At 37.4% G+C, this 23,306-nt stretch overlaps 4 protein-coding genes across 7 annotated transcripts; 1 reads left to right on the forward strand and 3 right to left on the reverse strand.

Annotated features, from left to right (window-relative positions):
- Positions 1-819: 819 nt before the first annotated feature.
- LOC117914038 (transcription termination factor MTERF5, chloroplastic-like) lies at positions 820-3,542 on the reverse strand. 3 transcript variants are annotated; one of them, XM_034829196.1, is made up of 3 exons: positions 2,132-3,542; positions 1,843-2,041; positions 820-1,158 (listed from the first exon to the last, which is right to left on the reverse strand). In XM_034829196.1, the coding sequence occupies exon 1, from the start codon at positions 3,418-3,420 to the stop codon at positions 2,209-2,211; it is 1,212 nt and encodes a 403-aa protein (XP_034685087.1). In that variant the 5' UTR covers positions 3,421-3,542; the 3' UTR covers positions 820-1,158; positions 1,843-2,041; positions 2,132-2,208. The 3 variants fall into 3 exon arrangements, with proteins under 3 accessions (XP_034685087.1, XP_034685088.1, XP_034685086.1); XM_034829195.1 differs by having other exon boundaries at positions 837-960; positions 1,046-1,158; positions 1,843-3,541; XM_034829197.1 differs by lacking the exon at positions 1,843-2,041.
- Positions 3,543-5,104: 1,562 nt separating this feature from the next.
- On the reverse strand, positions 5,105-7,557 carry LOC117914604. 2 transcript variants are annotated; one of them, XM_034829997.1, is made up of 2 exons: positions 6,165-7,557; positions 5,105-5,307 (listed from the first exon to the last, which is right to left on the reverse strand). In XM_034829997.1, exon 1 carries the CDS (start codon positions 7,428-7,430, stop codon positions 6,258-6,260), a length of 1,173 nt encoding a protein of 390 aa, XP_034685888.1. In that variant the 5' UTR covers positions 7,431-7,557; the 3' UTR covers positions 5,105-5,307; positions 6,165-6,257. The 2 variants fall into 2 exon arrangements, with proteins under 2 accessions (XP_034685888.1, XP_034685887.1); XM_034829996.1 differs by having other exon boundaries at positions 5,105-6,076.
- Positions 7,558-11,141: 3,584 nt separating this feature from the next.
- On the forward strand, positions 11,142-17,921 carry LOC117914603 (zinc finger CCCH domain-containing protein 34-like). Its single transcript, XM_034829995.1, is given in 10 exon segments — positions 11,142-11,168; positions 11,170-11,233; positions 11,370-11,515; positions 11,834-11,899; positions 12,141-12,260; positions 12,374-12,524; positions 12,527-12,658; positions 12,661-12,677; positions 12,763-13,080; positions 17,433-17,921. Coding segments are annotated over 10 exon segments (1,428 nt in total). The 3' UTR covers positions 17,820-17,921.
- Positions 17,922-20,236: 2,315 nt separating this feature from the next.
- On the reverse strand, positions 20,237-21,173 carry LOC117914465 (ethylene-responsive transcription factor ERF086-like). Its single transcript, XM_034829814.1, has 2 exons — positions 20,532-21,173; positions 20,237-20,481 (listed from the first exon to the last, which is right to left on the reverse strand). The coding sequence occupies exons 1-2, from the start codon at positions 21,076-21,078 to the stop codon at positions 20,237-20,239; spliced, it is 792 nt and encodes a 263-aa protein (XP_034685705.1). The 5' UTR covers positions 21,079-21,173.
- Positions 21,174-23,306: the final 2,133 nt, after the last annotated feature.

Genomic DNA, 23,306 nt, shown 5'->3' on the forward strand with positions numbered 1-23,306 from the left:
AAATTTTTAAAGGAAACAAATCTTCATATTGAAGACAAAAGAGAATTACAAATAAATATTCTCCTATAATCCAATTTCATTGAATGGTACAAAATGTATGAAAATAGAGCATCACTCCTTGATTTCTCCTACAAAACTTATTCAAAAGATTTTTTTCAACTCTTTAGGAAAATGTCAATTAATTATCCCTCCTAGAAAAGCCAGTCTTTTAACCAATTTAAATCAACCAACTATGAACTATCTTATCATTTTGATAATATGAAAAATAATCCCTAGCATGTATATAATCGTTGTAATTGAAAGCCTTGGGGAAAATATTTTTCTTTTCTAAAAATACTTAGATCATTTGATTTTCAAAAAATTTAAGGGAAAATGTGAAAGAAAAAAAAATAGAAGAAAAGAAATAATAAAGAAAAATAAAAAATAGGTTTAAAATAAATTAATTTTATATGTTTTTTCAAACCCATTTTACTTATTTCCCTCTATTATATAAAGACTAAATAATTTAAAATTATATTTATATTTTTTAACAAATTTTAATTATATTTAATCTTTTTTTTTTTTGTATTTTTCATGGTGAAATGAAACACGAGAAAACCATTTTTCTTAACATTTTTTTTTCCTTAGTATTTTATGAAAACCAAACATAGCCTTAAGTTTACCGAGTTTAAAAACCCATTTTGAGGCTGATACATATTGTTTTTTAACATGAATTTAGAAAAAAAATATCCTATGGTCAAAATTGAGAGTTAGTCGAATGGAGTCTATTTCAGTTAAGCTTGCTTCATAGAAAGGCAAAAGGCTAGGATTAAAGTGATCTTTGAGATAAAGCTCCATTAATGCAACAACACTCTTATTTCATCTGTAATAGTTAGTTTAAAGTAGAAGGCTAGCTTAGAAGAAGATTCTCTCCCTTTCATAAGAAGGCATTGTCGATCTTTTTGGAGTCTTGCAAGCATTCTGGAGTGAGGAAGTTAGGTAAACAATTTGCTTTCCTCCTTTAAAGTATCCCATAGTAAAATTAAAGATTGCAAGCAAAGCTTACCAAACCTCTTTCTTTCCTCCATCATCTAAGGCCAGTTGTTTTCCTTCTCTGCGGTTGCTTAGGGTGAGTGCTAATTCCTTCCAATTGCAGTCCTTCGAGGATTGCTTCCTGGTCTGGTATATGAGAGCAAAGAAAAATTCCTTAGGAGATGGGTAACGATGCTTGCCAGCAGGAGAAAGATCACTAGACAAAAAATTTGTTAGGATGTTAAATTTTTTACATCCTTTTTGAATACTTGTTTAGCGAAAATTAAAGATTGCAAGCCAAGCCTATCCCAACAAGACCTTATTTCAATGAAACCAGCCATATAATCAAGCATGAAGATGGCTCAATTGACATAAAGTTTCCCTCAAGAAATCTAGAAAGACAAACCAGATCATCGTCAATACCATTTTACAAAAGGTCGACCTCTTCAATGCCATAAATCTCTTAATAATAAGAAACATGCGAGGGCAGCCGAGGAAGCTCTAGCTAGGTTAGCAAACTTGTGTATAAGGTAAAGAAGCTTCTCCCTCTAAGGGAGCTCTACTTACACATCTATATAAACCAAATTATGGTCATATAGGCTAATAACTTTGAAATTGAGGAAGAAATGCTTAGAAGACATTTCTATTCAGATTTGAATGAGAAAGCGAGAAATTAGTTCCTAAGAACCGTCTTATAAAAGAAATGAAATATTGTCATAATCGATACTTGAAATTCCTTCTGGTTCATAGGAGAACTATTCCAATATTCCAAACCAATAATAAGCTTTATGCAAATCTTCAAGAAGCTAATAGGGTAAATGTTATAGAAACCTCATAAGGCAAGGCGGTCTCGTCAATTCATCGACCACCCACTGCTATCAAAAGAAGCCATGTTATTGAAAGGATTCTCAGAGTTGAAACAAACAATCTTCAGCTACATCATTGGCTTCATTTACTTATGCTCCCAATGAAACACAAAGATGATCGATTTCCTCACAAAACCATATAAAATCAGATTGAACATTATTGCCTATCAAAACAACAATATGAGATCAGATTGAACTTCCAAATGAGATCAAGATTGCATATAACATAAATCTGAATTAGTTGCAGTAAGTACCAGATGTATAAAGGTGAAGAACCAAATAATTTTCAGCAGAATCAACCACACAGGGGAAGGTGCAGAAAATTTTTGATTCAGGGTGTACAAATTCTAAAACTACCCCTTCCCTCTGGGAGACAATCTTGCTTTTTCTGGAAGATTGACTTTTTCCTTTCCTGGTACAAGTTCAATAACTGAGAAGCTTCTTTCTTGTAGAGATTTACAAACTTTTGCATAAACTTCTTTTCAGTAGATTCAAACAGAACTCTTGGGCTAATATCTTTATTAATCAAACCTTTTGACAACAAAACTTGAACAACTGAATACCGAGGAATAATTCTCTTCTCCAAGCTAAGCGAGAGAAGCACCGGCCGGCGAGCAATGAAAGAAGACTCCCACCCCATTTTATTGACGTAGAAATCCATTGTTGCCATTAATTTATCCTCGGAAAGTACCATAGACCAGGGTAACTTTAAAAAGGCTAAACGAATCTCTTCCTCAGAACAGCACCAACTCTTATAAGCATCAATCTTCCTTTCCCAGGTTGATTTTGACATCCCTCTTATTGCTTGAACTGCTAGAACAAACTTCATTTGTGAAGGATCAAACCCCATTTTCTTTACTTCCTCCAAAATCTCCCTAAACTGATTTGGCCGCACCATGAATACCCTAGGCTGGTGCCTTAGCAATGCAGCAATATTTGATTTGGGTACTTCAAATTCTTGCAACGCATTGATATTAGATTCCACATAGGTGTGAAGATCAAACAGTAGAATCCGCGCAAAGCGTTTAACAATACCCATTGCCATCTCTTCGGATTGAAAGAAATCTTTGAAGAAATTATACGATGGGATGATTTGATTTTCCAAGCTTCGTTTCAAGATGGCTGGGGTAGAGACTACGATCCTGGCAACGTCAGGCTTAGAAACGCCTTTGGAGTAGAAAAATTGGAGTTTGGGCAAAAGGGATTTCTCGGGGTCGGATACAATGAGTTGAGGTTGTGATCTAACAATTTTTGAGGTTTGGGATTTGGAGAAGCCATGGCTGTTGAAGAAGGAAAAGACGGAATCGGGTTTTTCGGGGGTTTCAAAGTGGATGAATTTGGAAGCTGATAGAGCCTCTTGATGGGAGAAGCCACATGAGTTTATGAGGTGAGACACAGTGAATGAGTGTGCTTTGGATGAAGATGAGAATGGGTGGTGGTGGAAGTGAAGAAAAGGCAAGCTTTGTAGGGTTGGAGAATCCGAGAGAGTAAACCTCACCTGAAGCAGAGCGACTTTGCGGAGGAAGCCGACCATCATCCTCATCGTCCGCTCTTACTAAAACCCTAGTCCATATAAACGAAGCCTGGACCCTGGTTTCAAAATGCGGGATGGTTCTGAAAAACGACGTCGTTGTGGCGGCCAAGCTTGCAAGCAGAACTAGGGCGTCCAGCGCCGGCTTCCGCTGGCATGTCAAACAAGTGGTTTTCAGTGTTTATTTTAAGTTGCATTTTTTTTGAAGTTCCAACTTCAAACCTCCGGATAAATCTGAATTTGTTTGAGATATGAATACAAATACATATAAATTCAATTTTATATTTTATACATAAATGGATATTTTTTTACCATTTTAAAATGAAAAATAATAAATTTTTTAGAGGAAATACAATTTATACAAAAAAAAAAAAAAAAAAAATTAAAACTTTCCAAACCAACGTCAAGCCCCGTTTTAATTTTAATTTTTTTTTATGATAGACTTTATTTGATGAATATTCCAAAACAGTTTTAAAAATTAATTTTTAAAAATTATTCTCTAATGTATTGTAAAACAAAAGAATCTTAAATATTTCTAAATTTAAAAAATAATTTTTATAGCTAATATTTTATTTTTAATCATTCTATATATATTTGTATATTTTTTTTTAAATCTTGAAAAAAAAGTATGTTATATGAAAATATTTAGTTTTTTGTTTTTTTTAAAAAAAATTGTTTTTCTATTGTTAAACATTTTTTTTTAATATAATAAAAAATTATTCTTGAAAACAATATCCAAACATGTCTTTAGTATTGGATAAATAGTTTTTTAAGATAATTATTTTATTTTGATTTTATAAAAACATTATAAATTTAATTTATACGACATTCATTAAATTTAATTCATGAAAATAGTTTTGTAGTTATAAATAAATTAAAAATAAATAGTTTTTAATAAACACATGAATAGTAATATGATAAGAAAAATCATAAATTATATTTTTTTATATAAAAAATATTAAAAAATATGGATATTAATATCTTTGTAAGAGATTTTTTAGTAATTATATATATTTTTAAGTTCTAAATTATTTTTGAAAATTGTTAAACTCATTAAAAAATCAATACAAAACCTTCTTTGGATTTGAAGTTTATTTTTCTAGTGAATTTTTTTTTATAAAAATATAATTGTTTGCAGAAAGAAAAATAAACAATCATTATAAAACAATTTTTATTCATAAATTTATAGTATTAATCGATTCAATATTTGAATTTTAAATTATTTCACTTCGTTTTTTAAAATTATAAACCAAACTGATAAAAAATTTAAAAAACAGAAATTATTTTAAAGTATAGAAAACTGTTTTTAAATCATACCGCTATCTATAATCTGCCAGTTTTGATATGAAAACTGCGGCAGTTTTGGTAGAGATCAGTTGGAAGGAGGTGATGGATAAGTGGACAAGCAATATCAAGCGTGACAATGGAGTTCCAATCAATACTGTCACCTAATTTGAGTTCTAGACCAAGGAGTAAGCCATACAACAGGGGAACTGCAGATCATTTTGGGTTCCAATTGTGCATGTCCTACTGCTGCCCATATCAAAGTAACTTTGGAATATCCATTTTCCTTGATATAGCTTCTAGAATCAAGGAGCTTCCTCCCTTTCTTTTGATGGAATGTATTACAAATCAAAGAGGTATACACGATGTATACAAAGCAATCAAGAGATCCAAAAAGAAGCACAAAAACACAAAAACGAAATAATGTGTCCTATAAGAGTTTAATCAATCCACAAATTCTAAGATCGACAAAGAACGGTCCCAATGTACAATTTAATCCGATCCGAGAAAAGATTTAAGAAAGAACTTTTAATTGTTTAAGGAGCAAGCCTTTCTTTTTTTCCTCTAATAAAATAACCGCACCAAGTTAAGAGAAATCCTCGAGTGCATCACCCACTGTACACCAAACAAAGCAAAGCAAAAATCAATTGTCATAGATTCTGTACTTTTGTGAAATGAAGGAGAATATAATCACTCGTTTCTTCATCTTCTTTACACATGTAATATCTATTAGGGATCCTCGAACCCTCCTTAAGGGGATCCAAAGTCAGAATCCTACCCCAGGTAGCTTCCCAAGTAAGGAGCTTCCTCCCTTACCAGTCACAAGCCTCTGCAAAGACTGTCTTTATAAAAAATGAAAAATGATTGTAAGCTGAAGTCTTTGCTGACCAATCTTTCAAAGACTGAACTTAAATAATCCAAACCCAAGGAACAATTCTCTTCTCCAAGTTCATTGTAAAAGAGCAGGAGAAGACATCCAAACCAACCAATTAGTTGAACTAAAAAAAATCCATCACTGCCTTTATAGCTGTATCATACCCTCAGACGCATGCATAGGTGATAGGACATGGTTGTTAGGCAATGAGAATCTCTTTCTCCTACTAACCCCACCTCAGATAAACCTCCATTTTTCTTTCCCATGTGGATGAGCCTTCTCCATCATCACAACTACTATTTTCTTTAAATTTTATCAGCTTTTACAAAAAATGTTCTAGGGTGGATGGGTGGCAAGTATAAGAGCTTTTATGAAGAGAAGCAATAGTGGGAGATTTGGGGTTGGAAGAAACCCTGGCTTGTGGAAAGGATGAGGACTGAGTGGGGGCGTTGGAAGCTGCATTGGCAGCTTTTCGGAAGGAGAACCCTCATGAGTTCATGAAGTAAGACACTGTAAATGTAAATCATTGTTCATTTGTGAAAACTTGAGATGAGCAAGATTGCATATAAAATAAATCTGAATTAGTTGCAGTAAGTACCTAATGTATAGGCGAAGAACCAACTCATTTTCAGCAGAATCACCCACACAGGGGAAGGTGCAGAAAATTTTGAATTCCAATGACATTCTACAACTACCCCTTCCCTCTTGCTTTTCCTGAAAGATTGACTTTTTCCTGGTACAAGTTCAATAACTGAGGGGCTTCTTCCTTGTAGCCATTCACAAACTTTTCCAGAAACATCTTTTCAGTAGATTCAAACAGAACTACCAGGCTAATGTCTTTATCAATCAAACCCTTTGACAACAAAACTTGAACAACTGAATACCGAGGAATAATTCTCTTCTCCAAGCTAAGCCCGATGAGAAAGGGCCGGTTAGCAATCAAAGAAGACTCCCTCCCCATTTTATTGACGAAGAAATCCATTGTTGCCATTATTTTATCCTCGGAATATATCATACACCAGGGTGACTTTGTAAAGGCTAACCAAATATCTTCCTCAGACCAGCCCCACCTCTTATAAGCATCAATCTTCCTTTCCCAGGTTGATTTTGACATCCCTGTCATTGCTTGGACTGCTGTGGGAAACCTTGTTTTTGAAGGATCAAACCCCATTTTCTTTACTTCCTCCAAAATCTCCCTAAAATGATTTGGTCTCACCATGAATGCCCTAGGCTGGAGGCTTAGCAATGCGGCAATATTAGATTTGGGTACTCCAGATTCTTGCAACGCATTGATATTAGATTCCACACAGATGTGGGGATTAACTATTAGAACCCGTGAAAAGCGTTTAACAGCAGCCATTGTCATCTCCTCGGATTGAAAGAAATCTTTGAAGAAATTAAAGGATGGGATGATTTGATTTTCCAAACTTCGTTTCATGATGACTGGGCAAGAGGCTATGATCTTGACAACGTCAGGGTTAGAAGCGCCCTTGGAGTAGAAAAATTGGAGTTTGGGCAAAAGGGATTTGTCTGGGTCGGATACGAGGAGTTGAGGTTGTGACCTTACAATTTTTGAGGTCTGGGATTCGGAGAAGCCATGGCTGTTGAAGAAGGCAAAGACCGAATTGGGTTTTTCTGGGGTTTTAAAGTGCAAGTATTTGGAAGCCGATAGAGCCGCTTTATGGGAGAAGCCACATGAGTTTATGAGGTGAGACACAGTGAATGAGTGTGCTTCGGATGAAGATGAGAATGGGTAGAGGTGGTGGTGAAGATAAGGCAGGCTTTGTGGAGTTGGTGAAGCTGAGAGAGTAAACCTCACCTGGAGTACAAGGGCTTTGCGGAGGAAGCCCACCATCATCGTCATCTTCCGCTCGTGCTAAAACCCTAGTCCATATAAACGAAGCCTTGGACCCTGGCTTCAAAATGCGGGAATTGCAATAGAAAATGGTTCTGAAGACGTTGTCGTTGCGGCGGCAAGTACGCAAGTAGGGCGTCCAGCACCTGAATAGCGCAGGCTTGTCAAACAAAGTGGTTTCCATCGCCAAAAAAATGAAATTTCAAAAAAGGTGTGGTGTAATTTATAATATCAAAATTTTGTAAACTTTTTAAATATAAAAATGTATATTAAAAATAAAAAATTATATTATTGAATTTTATTTAAATGTTAAATATCAATTATTTTATAATTTTAAAAGATATTAGGTTATTTTATTCATATTATTTCAAATTTATTATCACAAAAATAATTATGATAAATTGAACTAATGGTGCCACCACTAACAAAACCTGCACTTGATTTAGTAGTTCCACTTGCACCAGCCTTTGGTCAATGGTTCAAGCCTCCACTTTGGACTTTGGACATTTTTGGGATAAAATGTCATCCCATGTAGAAATCGATGGCGAAAGAGAGGCCTTTCAAATAAAAAATTCAACCATTGCCTATCAATGAGCCTTGACCCACAATGGACCCTTTTTCCCAAATCCAAATTAGAAAGATGCCCGTATTGAAGCCCAAATCCAAAATTGAAAGATGCCCATATTGAAGCCCAAAATCAATGGCTGAGAGAATCGAATCGGTTGAACAATTCATCGGTTTGGCGGTTGAACTGTCGGTTCGTCCGGCCCAACCCCGGTTCAAGCCTCTGCAAGACTGTCTTTTCTGGAAGATGATTGTAAGCTGAAGTCTTTCCTGATCAATGTTTCAATGACTGAACTTAAATAATCCAAATCCAAGGAAAACTTCTCTTCTCCAAGCTCAGTGTAAAAGAACAGGAGAAGACATCCGAACCAACCAATTAATTTGTTGATGCATAGGTGATAGGACATGGTACTTAAGCAATGGGAATCTCTTTCCCTGCTAACCCCACCTCATATAAACCTCCATTTTTCTTTCCCCTGTGGATGACCCTTCTCCATCATCACAACTACTATGTTCTTCACTTCACAATTTTCTTTAAATTATCACCTTTTGCAACAAATGTTCTAAGATTTAGTAAGGTGGGTCACGGGTGGCAAGTAGATGAGCTTTAGAAAAAAAAATAATGGGTGTGTTTTTCCCGTGGTTTCTTGCCAGCCAAACAGAAAATTAAGGGCAGAATGAATCGGTACCAGCTGGGGCTGAACGCCGTGGGATGGTTTTCCAGAGGAGAACCTCTGTTTGTCGTGCCGGAAAACATTTGCATCCAAGATCTTTCCAAAATAATAATAATAATGATGATGATGATGATAAATCAAACTTGTCCTTTGCCGTTGCCATAAGCATTCCCTCTTTGCAAGATAAGTGAAGAAATGGCTTCGGCCCTTCGGCTGAAGGATGGGCCATGGAGGACGGTGCGTTCCTCCGGAAAAAGATCAGAGGCAAAACGATGCGTTTCGTAGGGGAGGAAAGAGTGGTGAAGACCACGCGCTTCGTGAGAGAAAGTGGCCAAAAAGGCGCGTTGCTACCCAGAAAAGCAACTCCGAACAACCCTCCCACCACTCACCTTGCGTCCAATATTCTCAACTAAACATTGAATTAAATTAATAATCAATTTTTCCACCAATTTAAATCTTTTATTTTCCCTCGCTAATATTTCAAATATTCTGCCAAAGTCCAGAAAAAAAAAAAAACAAAAAACAAAACAAAGTCCAAGAACGAAAGCAACCACTCTCAGGAGTCATTTGTAGATGTAGAAGAAGAATGGGATGCGCGTGGGAATAGGCCCTGGTCCCACGCCACATACGACACTTTCCAAAATGGTGAGTTTTAATCGCATGCTCTTTGGTCCAGGATAAGCATGGTGGAGAGCCAGAGTCGGTGAGGGAGTGAGCCAGACTAACCACCAATGCCATTCTGTGGGCCACGCTTCTATTCTATGGCTCCGGTCATGCATCCTCCCACGTCACACCCAGAATATTACCCAAAAAATATCTAATAAATTTACAATCTGCACGTGCGAGGGCAAGGGGTGAACGCCGACAAATGGGGGATCAGGTAAGGCGCGAGTGCATCTGCACATCAGGCGATTCAGGCCAAAACACGCGATGCAGCAAATCTTAAAAAAGCGCTCACCACTGTCCAAAAAGGCTTGTCCAAGTCAAACCATTCTTTTACTCGACGACTCCGATTACACACGTTGATAATACCACGACCCTCCCACCGGCTACTGCCGGTCGCCGGTCTTTACCCTTTCCTCTGATAATTATGCATTCATGAACTTCTTACCTACTACGCCACACCAACTCAACTGTAGCCCATCACTGTGCTGACGCTGACGTGGGATGCGTCTTCGCCGTCCGACGTCCAGACTGCCAATCTCAACCGTTGATTCAAGCGCACGATTACCACAACCAGAATGCAACGGAAACAACCTCCACGCGATTCTCCCACTCGCAGATATAGCCCGTGGGAAAGAGAGGAGAGAAACGGTACGAGTTATTGGTTCGTGAAACGGACTCTCTGAAAGGAAAGAGTACAGTTGAAAATTCTCAGAAGGCGGAGACTGGTTAAGCGAGAAGACCCTAGTCTGGACTTTGAAGGTACGTGGCAAGCGTTGGTTGGTGGATGGAAAAGCGTCACGCCCCTTTGTGTCCGTATCTAGTTGCGGAGATTTTCTGTGATTTTTCCATTTTGTGGGATGATGGGACGTGGCGTGTCATCAATGGAGAGAATTAATGGGCTTCAAAATTTATTTTCTATTTATTTTTCCATAAAATAATAATAATAGGTTAGATGATAAAGAAACTCAAATCAAATTTCTTTTCTTTGGAGCTAAGAATAGGGGTGTTATTTTCTTAAAATTTAGGCAGAGGACAAGGGAAGAGGTGCAAGGGAGTAATAATTCCAATTATAAAACATGAATATATTTTTTTTAAAAAAGCCATCTTTTACGTTTCGATTGAAGGATATAAAGGGAAAGAAAATGACATGCGGGTGATGTTAGGCAAAGAAGTCACCCCATTGAATATGAAAGATGTGAGTATGGAAATCATCATTGATGAATGGTGTAGAGCAACTTCATGATCATCGAAAGGAAAAAAAAATAAATAGAGCAAATAAAAATTTTAAAATTACGTAGAGAGAGATATGTAGAAGAGAGTGGGGTGGAGGGTATGATTTGGGAAAATGGAGCATGATTCATAATTATTATGAGACTCACGGGGTGATTTTCAAAATAATGATAAATAATTTATTTAAATATTGTGATGAGGAAAAATGAGAATAAGGGCGGGCGGGGGTGATATTATTACGAGTAGGAGGCAACATCTCCCATGTTTGGCGCGTACACAAGGAAAGAGACGAAAAACAGCCACCCCTCTCAAAGCCCAAAGAGAGAAAGATCAAACGCTTTGAAAACGGGGCTCACAAAAACACACTCACACCAATACACAGGGACCTCACTATCCCCAATCCCCCCTAATTCTAAGCTTTTTCCTCATCTATTTTCTCTCCCCGGGCTTCGCTTCATTTGATCCAAACCTTCCATTTCGGCTTACTGGACATTCCAGAAACTTCCGAAACAGCTGAAGCATAGCGTTTTAGTTTTTGTTTTTTAGGGGGGGGGGAGGGTGTGAATTCGCCCTTGGAGACCGTACAATGGACCGGTACGGTCGGGCACCGCAATGGAGGGTCGCCGTCCGATCCGTCGCAGGAATGGACGGGGCCGGTGGCCGAAACCGGGCTGGAAGGTGAGTTTTTTGGTCCGGCATTTCAATTTCGGTTTATTTTTGGGGAAATTTTGTTTCTTTTTGGGGCATGCGATGGTGATTTGTGAAATGTGGGGTTTGGTGAATTGAATTTGATCTTGATTTGGGGGGAATGCAGAGCCTTTGTGGCAGTTGGGATTGGGGGGCGGTGGCGAGGCGTACCCGGAGCGGCCCGACGAGGCCGACTGCATCTACTATCTGAAGACGGGCTTTTGTGGGTATGGTGCGCGGTGTCGGTTCAATCATCCCCGTGATCGTGGTGGGGTAAGTCTTGGAACACCCTTGTTTGTTGGTTTTGAGTTAGGGCATATTCGAGGGGTTTCAAATTTTGATCTATTTTGCTGTGATCATTCAATTTATCGGGTCAATTGGTTCTGTAGTGTAATTTGATTGATTTGCGATGGATTCAATATTAGATTTGGTGATCGAATGTAAAATTCCAGCATTTTGATTGATCAATATGGTTGAGTTCCAATTCATTTCATATTTTATATATCCATCTTAATAAGATCTCTATGTATGATATTTGTGATTGAAAATCCGATATTCATAAGTTAAATTTGAGTGAGAAATACTGGCCAGGTGGGAGGAACTGTTAGACCTGGTGGAGGGGAGTTCCCAGAGCGAGTGGGCCAACCAGTATGCCAGGTACTCTGCTTTCTTTAAAACTTGGGACATCTGCAGACATTTGAATCAGACAATGTACATTCATTAAAATTGTTTGTTGATATTCTATAGGATGTGTTTCTTAGATATTCTTCTAATTTCTATTGAAAGCAGAAATTCTATTTTGCTGACTGTGGTTGTGTTTCTGTTCTATTTGTTTTTGCATTCGATGAAGTATGAGTTTCCTTTGTAGATGACTATTCTGTTCCTGTTCTATATGCAGTTTTATATGAAGACAGGGACCTGTAAATTTGGTGCTTCTTGCAAGTATCACCATCCAAGACAGGGAGGAGGAACTGTTAGCCCTGTGACACTAAACTATTTTGGATATCCATTGCGTCCGGTCTGTGTTTGTTTCAACTTTTTTTAATCTATCCTGTTAATGTTAGATTTATTGGAATCACATAGCCTGAAGTTTGCAGTAAAGTTGGCTCAAAGCTTGATATGTTGCTACAGGGTGAAAAAGAGTGCTCCTACTATGTGAAGACAGGACTTTGCAAGTTTGGTGAAACATGTAAATTCCATCATCCACAGCCAGATAGCATACAACTGTCAACTCCAGGACCTGCAGCTCTGCCTGCACCTGTACCAGCACACACTTTATATCCACGGTGCAGTCTCCATCAGTTCCTTCATCTCAACAATATGGGCTAGTAGTCGCAAGGCCTCCACTGTTACCAAGTTCATATATCCATGGGCCTTACAGTCCTGTGTTGATTCCCCCAGGAATGGTTCCTTTTCCGGGTGGAGTCATTACCCGGTATGTGAATTTGAAAGCTTCCCTCTTTTAGTCCTTGATTTTTGCAAAATATATGCATTTTTATTAGTTAACCCACCTGGCACAGGCACCTGTCAGTCCAGTAGCCTCTCCAAGTACTCAACCTACTGTTGGATCAGGCCAGATGTATGGGTTAACACCATTATCTCCTTCAGCGCCTGCCTATACAGGACCTTATACACCCTTACCTTCTTCTGTTGGTCCTTCAAGCAGTAGCCAGAAGGAGCAGATATTTCCAGAAAGACCTGGCCAACCTGAATGTCAATATTACATGAGAACAGGGGATTGCAAATTTGGATCCTCATGTAAATATCACCATCCACCAGAATGGGATACACCAAAAACAAATTGTGTCCTTAGTCCGATGGGTCTTCCTCTCCGTCCAGTAAGCATCTCCTTATATACCCTTTTGCATTTGGATGCTTTTTTTTTTTTTTAATGAAGATGGACTAAGTTTGAAGTTCACTATTACTTTAACTATTGAAATATTAAAATGAAGGAATAAATAAGGTGATATTCGATTCATGGTTTTGAATCCTTTTACTTCCTGTGTGTACACGTGCACACATTCATGAGTGTTATAGAAACATCTGATAACCATTTCTGCTTCCAATTCTGCCATTTCATCTGTTTCATTGTGTATTTCATCCATGGAATAAGAGAGCTAGAATTGAGGTCTGGGTTGTTTTAGTTTCAAATTACCTTGTAGGCATATGTGTCAGCTGTTGCAGTAGTTGAAATTTTCCATTGTCACATTGGTATCCCTCATGTAGGATGTTACATGTTCGCTACTGGGAAGCTCTATATGTCCGAGAGGAGAAACAAAAAATATAAAATATGAGAATCCATTATGGGCACACTAGTTAGATAAACAAACAAGTGCACCTCTTGAACAAGCTTAGAAGAATGCTGCTTAGTGAAGTACTAGAATGCAAAATTAATTTTTGCAGTCATGGCTACAGCATGAAGGATATGAATAGGATCTAGTTGCTAATTTCTGAAATTTATGATAGGTGCAAATTTTGATTTTGTTGTTGATAAGTAATTTACACATCTTTAAAAGCTGATATTTCATTTAAATAATCAGCAATTATTTGTCTGTTCATGTTTGGTGATGTATATTAGGGAAATAAGTATGTTCTATATGTGCATTTATTCCAATGTAGTTTACATAGAAAATATGCATTAAGCGAGGTTGAATTCAACATCATCAGGACTCTGTGCTACAAGTAAGCATTCTTTACCTTCATTGACCCAAACTGCATCCTGTCTGCTCCTCCTAGTAAGTGTGTTACTTGCATGAAGATTAGCCTTGAGCGTATACTCATACATCACCTCCACTTCTCCATCTTTTGGGTATGAAGGCTTTGCCTGAACAGCTTGCTGAAGAGCAATTTAAGTAGCTGTCTTATCATCTCTTTCAATTGGAGGTGGATGAACTTCAGTGTTGGCTAATCGTCACTGTGAAGTGTGAAATATGCTTTAAAGTTGAGAGAAATCTAGTTCATGGGTTTTGACTGAGAAGGCATGGGAGAATATAGTTTAAAGAGGACAGAAATGAAAACAAAGAGAACAAATCAAACTGGCATTTGAAATTCTTAGATATCTACCAAGGAAATTATAGTTTCCTCAAAGGTTGAGAAAAATTAGAGAGATGGGGTTTCAGCTTAAAATAAACCGGAGAAGATTAGGAAAAATAAAATAAGAGAATAAGTAAAGTGAGAAAACTGAAAGAAAGAATACTTGCAGTTCATAGTTATGTTTAAGATGAAATGACTGACAAAAAGAGAAATGAGGAAAAAAGGTATTCTCACCTTTGAAGTCACACTTACTGAATGAGTTTATGGTGGTGTGTTCTTGGGTATTGTCAAGAGGACGAAGGTGAAAATTGTTCGATGATACAGAACTGACATGTGTACAAACACGATCATACAACTTTATATTTTCAGAGAGCGTTTCTTTTCTATTGGATAGCTTGCCTTCGGCTGTTGGTCCAATAATCATGTTTCAATAGCCTTCAAGTCAAATATATCTTTGACAAGTTGAATATTTGCATTATGCCATCATTAAGCATCATTCTTCTTGTTTTGGGTGAAAGGATGTTGCTGATGATATAACCTTATTCTGTTCCTGAAGATTTCTCACGTTTTGAAACGCTTAATCTCATTGTTGATTAGTCAATTCTCAAGTTCACCCATCGCTTTCCAACTAGCAGTGGCTGCAATAAGTTGCATAGCATGATGGTAGGGCATCAACTAGAGCACCATCAACTTAGAATCTGAGTTCATGGTTCTCAAAGCCCACAAGGTCAGCTCACTCATGAATTCATCATCCTTTGTGAATTCTTAAAAAAAAAAAAGGATTTCCTGTGTTAAAAGCTTCCAATTTTATTTCTTAAAGACTTTGTGATCCTTGTTCTTTGTCAAAAGAAAGAAATAAAGAAGTGCCTTCATTCTTTGAGATTTTTGCATGCAAAGATGCAATGAGCATGAAATCCTCTGTTGGTTGTTCAGGAATATTTTGTAGTTATTGGGTGTACTTATCCTTGTCATTATCTGATTCTTCATTGTCTGTCATGGTGAATTTGTTGTATCTTTTAAATCTTTCAACATTGTCTCTTGTTTGCAAGTCAAAACAAGCAAAGCTGACGTGTTTGTGAATTGGCTTGGGAATCATGAGGCAGAGAATGTTTCTATAATCTGCCCATTTGGCCTTCCTCTTCTACTGAATTTGTGTACAAGGCACACAGTGGAGAGGATTAATAAAACTTGAGGGTTTAATTTTTAATACAAAAGTAAAAGACTGCTCTTCTCATTCTTCTTGAAAACTTAATTCCTTTTCCCATTTCTACGTCATTGTCTAGGAACAAGAGAGGGATGTTGGATTTCTTCTAGTTCTAGAAGAATGCAGAGTGGCATTATAAATGCCAATGATTCAGACAATTACTTTAAATTAAGAAAAATGACTGTGAAGGGCAAGGCTCTTTATTATTTTTTCCTTTTTTGATAAACAAACAGAGGATGTACTAAAGAATGCTAAAGAAAGGGAGCATACCTAATGGATACAGGTAGTATACACAGCATCAAAACAAGAAATACCAAAAGGCATCTACTAAATGAGCAAGGATCTATTAATGTGCACCAAAGAAAGAGAGTGCCAAAGAGCAAGGCTCTTTATTGCTAGTGAACAAGCAATATGGATGGTATATAATATGGAGTCATATTTATCTATCAAAAAAAAATAATATGGAGTCATATTTGGCTTTATCACTGATTGGTTCATTGATCATTATTTTATATTACATTGATCCATATGTGTCAACACCAATTGGATGTCAATAAGCATTTCTTTTTGTTGTGCAAATCCTTTGTTGTGCCTTCATTTAAAAGTTCAGATTCATAATTATGTGATAATCTAGGGTGCTTTCTGATGTTGAGAACAATGCTGTGGTTCTTATACACATGTGAATGCATGAGATCAAACATTCCATGTTCCAAAAGGATGCATAAACATGCACATAGAGTTGCCACCTAGGTATAATCATTGTCATAAAAATAGATGCTTAGCCAGCTTTCTAATAAAATCCCAGGTAAATTTTGGTACTTGCTCTCATAGTTGCTTATGTGCAGGTTTGACATGTGCAAACTGTTCAATGCTGATTATCATATTGAATGTTCAAAGATCAGCTTTGATTAGCTGAGTTTTGACCATCTTATCCATGTACTCTGTTTTTGTTTCCCTATACATTTGACACTTTCCAAAACTTGATGGAAACTGAAAGCTGAATCATAATTTTAGGCTTGGATACACTCGATGGTGGGTGTCAATAATTTTGTGGTGTGGAGATGAGTGGATGAAGTGCATTTGTTGTTAACTGGAGGTATTTAACAGGAGAGTAGCGAAGCTTCCCCTATTTTATCTCTGAATGAGACTGCTTTTCCCCTCTCTAATTTCTAATTTGTCTTCCCTGGGTTTCTAATTTCCAACTTCAAAATTATCTTAGCTATGATGATATGTTGATTTCATGGTTTCTTGGTTGTCCTCTACTTTGCTTGTCCTGAAGCACATCCCCTTTGTTACCCTGTTCTAATTCTATTGGCAATGTACTCCCTGATGTCTCCCATCTTTGCATAATTAAGACCAAGACAAAAAAGTTAATGATATAATTGTGCCATCCACATATACAACATTTAATTATATTTATAAGGCCTGCCCCATATGGAACTACCCTTATTACTTCGGTTTCTACTTTTATGCTAACTGATATGCTAAGACATGCTAGATTAGTTTACTTATTCAGATATTATTGCATTATTATATCTTCTTATGGTAATCTTTGCTCTCTGTGGATGACATCTTTTCTAGCTCCACTTTCCACACACTCCTCTTTCTCCCTTCATTGTTAACTTGGGTTTTTTTTTTTCCCTTCATTATTTCTTTATGCTACCTTACATATTTTTTTTAACGTGCATCTCTTTGTGTGTGTGTGTGTGTGTGTGTGTGTGTTTAACATGTTGTCTTCACATCCCTGGTGATGAAATTTTTAGCATTAAAATATGCTTGTTATGGGAGGTTCTGCATCTACCATATGTTTATTTGGGTTATCAAAATTTCAGTTATTTTCACTAATCAACCAATATGCTGATTCACTTTCATGGCATTTGTTCTATACATGCGTGTGTTAATTGAATATCTTCTTGTCTTGTCATGCATCTGACCTTCTTATATGATTATCAGGGTGCACCCCAATGCACTCACTATGCACAACGTGGAATATGCAAGTTTGGGCCCACATGCAAATTTGATCACCCAATGGGAACACTGAGTTATAGTCCATCTGCATCATCTCTGGCTGATATGCCAGTTGCTCCCTACCCTGTGGGATCTTCTATGGGTACACTTGCACCATCGTCTTCATCTTCGGATTTGAGGCCAGAACTTATTTCAGGATCTAGCAAGGAATCTCTTTCAACCAGAATGTCATCTTCTATGAGTACATCTAGTGGTTCAGTTGGTTCAATTTTTTCAAAGAGTGGGCCTGGTCATTCTAGTACCCAACAGCCTGTTCAGAGTTCTGGTCCTTCAACTGGCAGCAGTAGTTCGGAAGCTCATACTGCAAGCTAAGCAAAAATTTCAAGCAATTCCTCATTATCCCTCTTTTTGGTCAATTTTCATGAAACGTTATATTTTTATGCAAGTCCTCAAATAGGAGGCTCCATTTCTCAATTATCATGGTTCCACAATTTAGATCTAGCACACGTCAGCTCTGGTCATTGTGTTCATATAATCTCCATATGGCCATCTCTTTCATCTTGAATAAGCCATATTCAACCCCCAAAAGTCTTAGCAAAACCCATATAGCCTTCCACCTTGCTTCTGAATAACCACGAAAGAATCCCATTGCCCATTAGACAAATCCGCATCCACTCTCCAATTTTTTTGGAGTCTGTTGTGTTTTTGTGCCCTAATCTTATTTCAAAACCAAAAAGATCAGTCCCATAGAGTTCCTTCCTTTTACAGTGACGTGTGTTCATGGCTACTTTTTGTAGTTCCTCTTTAGATTTGGGAACAAGCTTCCAATTCGACTTAAAAATGAATTTGAAGGTGTTTTATGTTCCCCTCTTTTTGTCAGGGTTTCATTGTGAAAAAGAAAAGGAATTCAGAGACTCCAAGGGGGCATAACAATGCTACCTTATTTAGGATAAGATACATATATGCTGTGAGAAGTGAATTGCTTGACTTTCTCTTGATAAATTTATTATGATTATCAAATACAAAAATGTGAAGAAAAACACATTGTAACATTATTCCCTCTTTTATTCGTCCATCTATTTGTAAGATTGGAACTTTGTAAGCTTTACTTTTATATGCCAAAATGCTGAATTGCTTCTCCCAAGCCTTCAGCAAATAGGGAATTTCCTTTCTTTAACTTTTGAATATTATCGGCTTGTGAGGGTGATGTTCCTGTAGAAATTTAGAATCATCACACCTGCTTATAAAAAGCGTGTCCTCAGCTTTTTCATACAGATTTGTTATTGACAGGTGCAATACATAATAAAATGAAATCTACAGACCAAACTTCTAAATTCTGGATAGACACTTCTTCTGCGGATTGGGTATTTGTATCTAGCAGCAACTAGATGAAGAAGCACTTTTTATCTATCAGTATAATTTCTGGAGCCATATTTTACCAATTTCTTGTTGAGAATCGACACTACTAATTGGGTTCAATCCTTGCTATCTATTGGAGATAGAAATTGGTGGCGGATAAAAAAGTTGGTAGGTAAACTGCAAGGAACGCAGTGAGATGATTTACTGTTGGATTTATTTATATGATGCTAGCCCTATTAATCTGTTCAGTTGGTTCACATCTCAAGTTTTGAGATGGGAGAATGCTTCAATGGTCATCACTGACCAATTGCTCCACCAAAACTTCACATCATGGGATCAATGCCACCAATGGACCTCTGCAGATCATCTAAATGAATACTGATGATGCGTGGTTGATTTTGATTTTGATTTTGGTCATGATTTTGCCATCGCTATCTTATCGGCTATGCGACTAAATGCTCAACCTTTCATCTTTACTAAAAAAAAAAAAAAAAATCAAAGTCTGGAAAGGAATAATCCCAAAAAAGATGGCACAATTTGATCAAAATGCATTGAGAGTCTAAATATAGACTACTCAAAGAAGAAAACACCTGGACCAAGTTTATTATTCTACTCCTCTTTCTTCAAATTGACAGGATGAGACACACAAATCAAGCGCTCCACCTCTTTGTTAATCCTTAAACCATGAAATCAATAGCGAAACTTTGGTTTGACCCATATGTTCATCTTTATGGTGTGCTTAATGATTTTATGATATTTATTTATTTTGGAGTGGCTACATGGACGCATGATTTTGTGCAGTTCCATAGGAACCTATGTGCTTGCATGGGTCCTTGGTGAAGGTTTATGGAGAAAAAAGAAGAGGCAAGCAGCCTGGAAGGGAGAGACATCATGCATGCATTCCAACATCTCCATGTCTAATATTGAAGAAGACAGCTTACAATCAAATGGATTACACTACTTTTCCCTGAAACTTACCAAATGCATCTTTTTCTCAAACAGCCCTCGTTATGTCTTGCAGAACCCAAAATAGACTTTCCAAACCCTTCTTTCTCTCTGACACACACACACACACACGCACACACCCACTCCCCCCACACCCCCACACACCAGTGTGGGAAGTCCTTGGTGTAATTACAGTAACAGAAAGAGTTGCAAAAGAACCAAAAACATAAGAAAGACAAGTGCATGTAATTGGGGAATGACTAGTACCCTTTCTGAATGATGTACTCCTACCGGCCTTCAAAAGAGTGAATAGCCCAAGTCAACCACATCACCAAAAGGAGGAAGTGATGGAGAGCAAGTCACTGAAGCTGCAGCTTGAGACATTACCCCATAAGTGGGGTTGTCCATCATTGGATACAAAGCTCCCATGCATCCATCCTCCACCATCAATGGGTTGTTGATCATGGCCGAGAGTTCACTGGAGTTCAGCTCCCACGACTGCTCATTGCCCCAGAATCCCCACTGAGTTCATCAAAGCTTGGAAAATCTCCAGGGCTAGCTGCATTAACAGCATCTATAGGAAGTGTATTGCTACCACCACACTGTAACTCAGTTTCAGGGAAATTCATGCTCTTTGAGCAAAAGTTCTGATCACTTGAAGTATTGGAATTGCTGTTATTGTGGTTCAAACCAGTGGCACTGGAAGGAGGGTTCAAGCAGTTATCAGGAACTATACAGCCCAAGTAGCCCGAGTTAGAATCAGTGGAGAAGAGAAACTACTAGTATTGTTATTACTACTAAGTGGTGTCTCATATGAAGTTTGAGCACACACCTCAATATTATTGGATTGGGTAGGGGTCTGATCACTTTGAGAAGTATGAGGGTGGCATGAAGTGTTATGATTGGAAGGTTGCTTAGTGTGGTTGGCAGTGAGGAATTGTGATGGTGGTAAGAGGGTTTGAACATCAAAAGGAGTAAGAAGAGAGTGGAAAGTAGTGTTGTCAGAGTATATGAAGTTGGTTCTTGCTTGGGTACCCTTCATTGAAAGGGCAGCCCTATCATAAGCAAGAGCAGCCTCTTGAGCAGTATCAAAAGTACCCAGCCAGTGCCTCTCCTTGGTAGTGGGGTCTCTGATTTCAGCAGCATATCTCCCCCATGGTCGCCTTCTCACTCCAAGAAACCTCCCTGGTTCCGCCTGCTTTCTCCTTCCTCTTCTCTCATTGGGTTGAGTTGTGGATGTGTTCCTCTGAATTAGAGAAAACCCAGCTTGGACCAGGCTTGGATCCAAGCCTCTCAAGGGTTTATCCAGGGTTTTGGAACTGGACATTGCTATTTTGTTGAAAACTTTAAAAGGTGTAGTGAAGAAAAAAATTTAAAAGAAAGTATTGGAGCTATGGATGGAAAGGGAAGTGTAGAAGGTCAGAGAAGTGGAATGTTGTGATTGTGAATGGAGGAGTGAAGAAGCTCTGGGAACTCTTTTAAAGACTGATATGATCATGGGGAGAAGGAAAAGGACATTGCAGATGTCATTCATTGAAACACCATCCTTCCCTTTCCACCCACTTTTAAAAAATCTTTCTTTTTCTCATTTCTATTAAATCCAAGTGTCTTTCAATTCAAATCATTATGACCCGGTAACTTAATAGGTGAAAAATAAAGATTCCCTACAGTTGTCAAAAAAAGAAAACTTATTATGAAGGTTTTCTAACTGCCCTTTTTCTGAGTTTTGCTTTTCTTTCTTTACAATAGTCCCCAAGTTCCAACAAGTGTCTATAATTTATGTTCTGTTTCTCTTCTATTAAAGGCGTAACCATGATTTGAAAGTCCATGGTTCACGGGATATGATTGATTCATATTCATAAAATCAACTCATAGACATGCATTTGGATGGGCACTGCTGTTGATTATTAATGAGCTAAGGGATTGATCATGTCTGTACAGGCTATTGGATTGGGTAAAAGCCCGATTAATTTAAATGAAGATGTTGATCAACTCAGAATTCTGCTAAACCCCCATCAACCCCATTGAGCTATGGAACTATGAACTGAAAGGTAGGATTAAACTACATTTGAATTTGAAAATTTAGCAGTAATAGGAATATGTCTTTGTATGAAGAACCCACCCCTATATGCACATGTTGTTTCCGCATTCTATGCTAAATAAATCAAACAAATTTGTTGGAAGTACATGGTTTTCAAAGGGAGCAGTTAAGGTTACTCCAACTAAACAGAAATTTATCCAAGAAATAAAGATAGGTTTTTCAGGGTGCTCTGTCTTGTATCATGGAAACAACCCCACATCAGAGTTCCAAGACAAAAGGGTCCCTTCATAAAGGGCTACATAAGTCAAAGTTCTGGCCATTTTTTGTTTGTCTGTTTTTATAGGGCTGGCTTCACATTGTGATTTTATCATTATGGCTCCCCTATAGTAGAAATCATATGGTTTTCATCTTATGCATTACCAATTCTAGAATTTGACCATAGTCTCATTATGGTATTCTTGGGTACCCAACTGTCAGTATGCAGAGAGACCTTTTAGAAGACCTCAGGAAACTTCAAGAAACCTCTGCTTGGTCTGTCCCATTTTCTGAAATTTTAGGGTATTTTTTTTTGGTCATCATCTGAGGTTCTATTTATAGTCCAACAATGTAAAAAAAATGAAGTTGAGAATGGATTAACCACCAAGAGGATCATATTTTTTTGCTTTGGAGAAAAATGAACAGTTCTTGGAAAGAGTTGGGGGTATTTTTTCTGAGTTTTTGAGTGATTAGAATTCAGTGAAAAGTTTGATTAAGGGGGACAAGAAGCCTCTGTCTGATCTCCAAAAGTGAATAGAAAAGGCTATAGTCAAAAGAGCAATCAAGAGCTGAAAGAACACTTGGGAAAAAAAGCAAAATGAATCAAAAAACTGCCCATACAAAAACAATGAGTGGGGACTAATCCATTTAAATTAGCAGTTTCAATAGGAAAAGATTTTAAATTTATTGTCTTCTGATTAGGCTTCACATGCCAAAATGGCCTTGGGAACAACATAAACTAGTGATAATCAAATGGGTCAACCTCTTTTTTTCTTTTAGCTTTTCCAATTTGCACAATGTTTTTGCCACTGGCACTGTCTTGGCCCACACCCATTTTATAATGCTTCCAATAAACCTAAACAAATGAAGAAAGGGAAACATATGAGGATGGTGATGAGACAAATACAAGGAGTGGGAGAGGACAAAATGATTCATCATTTAACTATAATTTAATTTTATATAAACTACTTTATCATATCCTTTTCTTTTCAGCATTAGATGGACTCAGAATCTATGACCCTTGACTCCTCCACTAAAGGGGTTTAAGAAACATAGATATTGATATCATTAGTTCACTCAATCCCCATCTTCTTTAATTGAAGACATAGTAATTTCAACAGGAACACCCATGTCCTAATTTCACATGGGATGATTTTTTTTCTCTCTCTCTCTCTCAAATTTCTATCAATTCCATGTAAAAAGAAAAGAAAAGAAAAGAAAAGCATCCCTAATGAGACAAGGAAGGAAGTGAGGGGTAC

This window comes from Vitis riparia, chromosome 5 (assembly GCF_004353265.1).
Source record: "Vitis riparia cultivar Riparia Gloire de Montpellier isolate 1030 chromosome 5, EGFV_Vit.rip_1.0, whole genome shotgun sequence".
NCBI classification, from domain to species: domain Eukaryota; kingdom Viridiplantae; phylum Streptophyta; class Magnoliopsida; order Vitales; family Vitaceae; genus Vitis; species Vitis riparia.

Excerpts from the sequence above, each read along its gene's own strand:
- LOC117914038 (XM_034829197.1), bottom strand. The coding sequence starts at position 3,420 with ATGAGGATGATGGTCGGCTTCCTCCGCAAAGTCGCTCTGCTTCAGGTG.
- LOC117914604 (XM_034829997.1), bottom strand. The coding sequence starts at position 7,430 with ATGACGATGATGGTGGGCTTCCTCCGCAAAGCCCTTGTACTCCAGGTG.
- LOC117914465 (XM_034829814.1), bottom strand. The coding sequence starts at position 21,078 with ATGTCCAGTTCCAAAACCCTGGATAAACCCTTGAGAGGCTTGGATCCA. Across the intron at positions 20,482-20,531 it reads TAGTAGTAATAACAATACTA|TTCCTGATAACTGCTTGAAC; the intron begins GTAGTTTCTCTT and ends TGGGCTGTATAG.